The following is a 6357-nucleotide window of genomic DNA, read 5'->3' as shown; positions in this document are numbered from 1 at the left end:
CACAAAATTATCTTTCACAAACTGAAAAACAAAAAGATGCAACATAAAGAACTGAAATGGAACAGAAACTTCTGTGAACCAACGGGATGACGTTTAACAATCTGTAGTGTGTATTTTGCAATGAAAACTTAAAGCTGTCAACATTAAGGGCTGAGTGTTGATAACCATAACCACACTTTTCTTTCTATACCTTACAATGAGCAATATGAACATGTTTTTCTGTCTAAAGAAAGCAGATGTTCAAAAACTTTCTCTGAATGAAATACTGTCTAAAACTGGCAAATTATGATTTAAATCAGACACTATCTGATCAAAGATTAAGTAAAAAAGACAAAGCATTTGATAACCAACCCCGTCCACACATCAAGATACAAACAGAAAAATAAATAAATATACAGCTATATTCTGGACACTGTATCCATTCCTCAAGTAACCCTAATTGACAGTCCCTTGTTTATTTCTGACAAGAGGTCTCCCCACACACTCAGACCTCTGACGTCAAAGTCTCCATCAGAAATCTTCAAATTATTTAGCTCTTTTTCTACATCGTTCCATAGAGAGGGACAGGCTTCAAACAAGCCCACAAAGTGCTCAGTCAGTTTCTGGAAGGACACCGTGGGATTTGGGCTCGTTTTAACCCATTCATCATCACTGATACTGTACTCCATGTCTGAGGCCCACTTTTTCAGTACATCAAAATAAGCGTGTCTGAATTTCAGACGTTCTTTGGCCAAGTCTATAAGCAGTGCTGAAGACAGTGCAGAACACACAAGCTGCAGCAGGGTGTGTTTTTGCTGCAGCCAGTCCAAGAGAAAGTTCACTGAAGCAGTTTGAGCAGCAGAGTTCGTCCTTGTCAGCAGAGCCGCAGCGATGACCCGACAGAAATGCTCTGACGCTCCTTCACATCCCTTGAGAACAGTGTCCAGAAAACGCTCTGCCTGGCAGGTTTTGCTGGCTTGGCTCAGCAGAGCATCCAGCCTCTCCATCAGCATCCCCGCCTGCACCTCAGCATCAGCACCAGCAACTGACGAGTCTGTGAAAGGAGTCAGGACTTTACAGGCAGATTTGTACTGAATGATGTGGCTGCACAGGCCGGTAAGATCCTCATCTTCTCCCTGCTGGATGTTCACAGGACTTGTGTTGTCAAAGAGCATCTTCATGATGGAGATGGGCACCTCGGGGTTGTTCAACAGCCCAACGAGCAACACGTGTTGGCACCGGGAGAGCTCCAAGAAACAGACCTCTCTGTAACCGGGGAAGACAGCTCGCACACTGTTATTTGTGATCTGCAGCTGCTTCTCCAAGATCCTGCAAATAGCGGGATTATTGTGAAACCTGGAGAAAACGTGTTCGCAGTACCTGGCCCAGTGAAAAGCTCTGGACATGGTCTGTTTATCCCACTGCTGCACCTCACCGCTGTGCGCCGCCACGGCCAGCAGCTCCACGCTGCTCGACAGGTTTCTCAGCACCGCCTCCATGTGGCGCTCTCTGCGGCCACAGGAGCTCAGCCTCTGGGCTCCGGTGGTATGACACCCACTGAGGAGGACAGACAGACCAAAAAAATTAACATAAGACTCCTCCGCCGCCCTAAAACTTCCACTGTCATAAAGTAGCAGGATAGCTAGTTAACTTAAACAGGACTTCCGGTGACACGTTTCACAGCAAAGTTAAAAGACTCGATTTTAACAACATACAGAAGCGAGCTTTACACATGTAATCATACAGCAGAGCCTTCCGTGTTTAAACACACAGTTATAGATACACAGATACACTTAAACTCACTTTATTGTTGTCCTTATCCTGCTGCTTTGATGCTTGTTTGTGCTGCCGGTACTTTTGCACATGCGCAATGAGTCCTGAGAGTTAACCAAGTTTGTGTTTCAAAATAAAAGCCTCACATTATTTTTAAAAATGTTTTAATTTGGAACAGACTGGATCATTAAATAACATGAGCCAACAACAACAACAACAACAACAACAACAATAATAATAATAATAATAATAATAATAATAATAATAATAATATTGAAAAAAATAAATTAAAATATAAAACAGGAATTAATTTTTTTTTTTTTTTTTTTTTTTACAAGCAAATAGACAAAGAACAATGGTCCTGGTCCTATAGAAAACAATTCACCCCTGTGCCTTAAGCAGCCCATGACCCTCAAAACAAAAGCATTGACCAGTACTCAAATTAACTAAAAATAATACCAATAGTATAATCAAATTAATTAAGCTATGTTATTTAGCAACAAAAATACATAAATTCATGTTTAATTATTAAATTTAACAATAATATAACAATTAGCTCCAATAATAATGATAATTAAAGCCGCAAGCGGCGATGGCGGGCCCTCGCTCACCCATGCCACCGCGGGGCCTGAGGCATGGCGGGGCTGTGGCGTGAAGCAGAAAGTGAGAAAAAAACTGGAAGGAGGCCAAAAATGCAATGTTTCGTTCATCCAGTAAGGGGCAGTCACAGGTAGTAACACATATGGTCTGGTGTGGTCTGGTGTGTTCAGGGCGGCCACTCATCAGTCATGTGAAGTTTGAAGTGAATCGGACAAAGCAAGAGGGAGTTATGAGCATTTGATGGTTCATCCACCAGGGGGCAGTAATGGGATGTGTGCAGGTGTGTTCAGGGTCAGTCCCTCATCACACATGTGAAGTTTCGTGGAAATGGGACAAAGCATGAGGGAGTTATGAGCAGTTGATGGTTCATCCACCAGGGGGCAGTAATGGGATGCATGCAGGTGTGTTCAGGGTCAGTCCCTCATCACACATGTGAAGTTTCGTGGAAATCGGACAATGTTGATGCAAAAAATGGCACTTCCTGTTTCCACTAGGGTGCGACATGAGTGACACCCCTATCAGATGGAAGAGGTCTCCACCCTGGACCTTTGTATCAATTTTCATGATGATACGTGTTCAATAAAGCCATCAAAAAGCCAAACGTATTTTCATGGCGAGGAATTGATGGTAGCCACGCCCCCACAGGACGCTATTACTCGTAGCTTCACAGTGTTCATAATGTAGCTTCACCAACTGGTTCTGCATGTTTTAGAAGTGGAATGAAGTTGATGGGGTCAACTATGTATTTTTCATGAATTTAAGTTCACTTCCTGTTACCACCGGGGGGCGCTATGAGTTACGTGGGAAGTTAATATATCGGGACGTTCAGGGCGGAGCCATCATCATGTCCAGCAAGTTTGAAGCTGATTGGATGAAGTATGTGGGCGTGAGAGCCACTCGTATGTACATGGCGAGCACGCCAAAGTTAGTTGAGCCCTGGCAGACACGCCCTTTGACCTACGGATGCGCAGAGCACAACTTAAGCTCAGCTAGGTCTGGAGATGTTGCGTACCTAATTTGAACTTGATCGGGCGAACGCTGTGGGAGGAGTTCATTTTAGGGGGGAAAAATCAAAACCAAAATGGCCGACTTTCTGTTGGGTTGAGGTCATGAGGTCAAGAGGCTTTTTTGCATATGTGGGTACAATACATATGTGTACCGAATTTTGTGAGCATAGGACAAAGTTAGCAAAATTCCCTATGGGCATTTTTGGACTTTGTAGGGGGCGCTATTCCGCCATTCTGCGTCGACCATGTGCGACCACCCAAAAATATCGAATTTCGGATGAGGCCGGACGTCCGTGCAAAAGTATAAGCATTTTCGCATTTGGGAAAGGGGCGAAATTGGGGCACGAAATGTCGGAAGAATAATAATAATAATAATAATAATAATAATAATAATAATAATAATAATAATAATAATAATAATAAACATTACAATTTCAATAGGGCTTTAGCCAGGCGACTTGCAGTCGCCGCTCGGGCCCTAATAATAATAAACATTACAATTTCAATAGGGCTTTCGCCAGGCGACTTGCAGTCGCCGCTCGGGCCCTAATAATAATAAACATTACAATTTCAATAGGGCTTTCGCCAGGCGACTTGCAGTCGCCGCTCGGGCCCTAATAATAATAAACATTACAATTTCAATAGGGCTTTCGCCAGGCGACTTGCAGTCGCCGCTCGGGCCCTAATAATAATAAACATTACAATTTCAATAGGGCTTTCGCCAGGCGACTTGCAGTCGCCGCTCGGGCCCTAATTAAAGCTGCAAGCAGCGATGACCGGGCCCTCGCTACCCCGCCCCACCCGAAACACCAAACATCGCCATAATGCAACGTCTGTCAGGTATAATGGAGGCAAAAGACTTTGCGAAAATACATTATAGGATCCCAGGACCAAGAAGTTAGTGTAGGCCTACCAGATGCACGAAGCACAAGCAGAAACATTTCTAAGTGTTTTAACTATGCAGTGGCATATGGCAGACCGTCTGGGTCGAAAGCAATTTTGGTCTCACTTTGGGGGTAAAGTCCAAGCTACCATCGTCATGATATCAGTAATCCAGTTTTCGGAAATGTAGAGCTCTAGAGAGCGGCCCCGACAACACACCAGACTTGTAGCCCACTTCTGTGGGGTGAACTTTGGGCTACCTAAACAGGATTTTGGCCTCTTCAACAGTGGTTTTCTTCTACTTTTGTCCCACTGATCAATTGGCATCCGTGACCTACCATAGGGGGCCCCACTGGCTCCCTCACGCTGGTGTTTAGGCGGGCAGTTCCTCTGGCCTGTGGGTTCGCCTCTATGGCCCGGGACATCCACGCGGGGGGGGGCATGTTGAGTTTCTCAAACCCTCTCTCTGTCGTCTGTTGGTCTCTGAGGCGTCAAAACCACTGGGTGCTGGGATGGGGTGGGTTGGCGTGGTTGCAGCCGGCCACCCGCTCACCCCACGACTCTGGTGGCTGCAGCAGGGGTCCTTTCCGAAACTCCCCTGATGCGTCAAAGCCACGCGGTGCTGGAATAGGGTGGATTGGTGGGGTTTCGGCCAGGCACCCGCCCACCCCAAGGCCCGGTGGCTGCAGCAGGGGTCTTCTCTCCCAAGGCACAGGTTGGGCGGGCTTTCCTGTGCCAATTGGTGACTGAGGGCTACCTGATTGATTCCTGAGAGTAGCAAAATTTGCAGGACTATAGTAATCAGATCGATAACATATATGGGGAGCCCCTCGCCATGCTCCGAGGCCTTGGCGGGTGGGTTACTGGGGCGATACACTTGTCAAATGCTTATGCAAGCAAGACTTATGGAGAATTCAGGAAGGACACAAACTTCCTGTGGATCTGAAAACAAAAACGTACTTGATTTTGACTCTCACTACTAATAATGAACGTGGAATTGGACAATAAATACTCTTCTTTTGAATTTGAAACTATGAGATTGATATGTGGATCATTTATCCTATGCTATCTGCTGGGGACTTGTGCTGAAATGACACTGCTGTTTTATCCAACCTTCGGTGGATTCAAGAGGTATGGAGTACCAAGGGCATGAAAAAGTATGCTGTACCTTGAGTTTTTAAATAAACTTTATTACATCTTTGCACAAAAAGTAGTCATAGATACAAAAGTAAAAGAAACAACAGTATATCATTAAACAGGGTGCCTTGGTAGTTGAGTGGTTACTGCACACCCCACATTATGGCGATGTCCCTGGTTCGATTCCAGTAAGGGACCTTCAGTACACGTCATTCCCCCCTCTCTCTCTCCTTGTTTCCTATTGGACTTTCAAATAATGGCAAAAAGTGCCCAAAAATAAATCTGATTAAAAAAAGAAAAGAAAAAGGTCCTGGGATCTGCAGGTTTGGTTGGAGGGAGAGGTTGATGGAGTGGAGGTGCAGAGAAGGTTGTGAAGTATTTTTGTCTCACTTTAGGAGGAAACTCCAAGCTACCATCCGTATGATTTCAGAAACCCTGTTTTCAACATCTCAGACTTCCAGAGGGGTTACCAGGGGTGCAAAATACATGATAGTGTACCAGGAAAATTAATTAAAGCTGCAAGCATGCAGCGATGAACAGACCTTCACACTCCTCACATGGTGGGCTGTGACGCAGTTCGAGGGCTCGCACAGCGGGCATGTAGAGGTCTGTGCACCTGGGCTTTCATTGAACATTGCGTGATGGGGTTAAATAACACTTCCTGAGTCCACCATGTGGTGCTACAGATCACCAACCAATTATATGTCATGTTGTAGTGTATGATGTTGAGAACACACCATGTGATTTTCATGTAAATCAAATGATGTTTGTCATATGAGGCTGTAGGTGGTGCTATGAATATGAGTCAATATTGACACATGGACGTGTTCAGTGCTGGAACCTCATCATGCGTGAGGAATTTGTGGCAGATTGTACAATGTATGTAGGAGTTTAAGGATTTCCTGTTTTATGGCGAAACATGGAAATTTGCCGCACTGTCACGCCCACCTTTTCATCTCCAAGGTCTTTAGATGATACA

The 6357-nt window shown here is 44.9% G+C and overlaps 1 protein-coding gene across 1 annotated transcript; it reads right to left on the bottom strand.

Annotated features, from left to right (window-relative positions):
- Window positions 1-425: 425 nt before the first annotated feature.
- Window positions 426-1832, bottom strand: fancf (FA complementation group F). The gene is made up of 2 exons (XM_062421550.1): window positions 1783-1832; window positions 426-1536 (listed from the first exon to the last, which is right to left on the bottom strand). The coding sequence occupies exon 2, from the start codon at window positions 1476-1478 to the stop codon at window positions 426-428; it is 1053 nt and encodes a 350-aa protein (XP_062277534.1). The 5' UTR covers window positions 1479-1536; window positions 1783-1832.
- Between the last annotated feature and the right edge of the window lie 4525 nt (window positions 1833-6357).

Source organism: Scomber scombrus, chromosome 6 (genome assembly GCF_963691925.1).
Source record: "Scomber scombrus chromosome 6, fScoSco1.1, whole genome shotgun sequence".
Classification (NCBI taxonomy): domain Eukaryota; kingdom Metazoa; phylum Chordata; class Actinopteri; order Scombriformes; family Scombridae; genus Scomber; species Scomber scombrus.
This window is presented reverse-complemented; position numbering and strand designations above follow the sequence as displayed.

Bases quoted from the DNA above. Each gene is read 5' to 3' on its own strand.
- fancf (XM_062421550.1), bottom strand. From the start codon at position 1,478: ATGGAGGCGGTGCTGAGAAACCTGTCGAGCAGCGTGGAGCTGCTGGCC.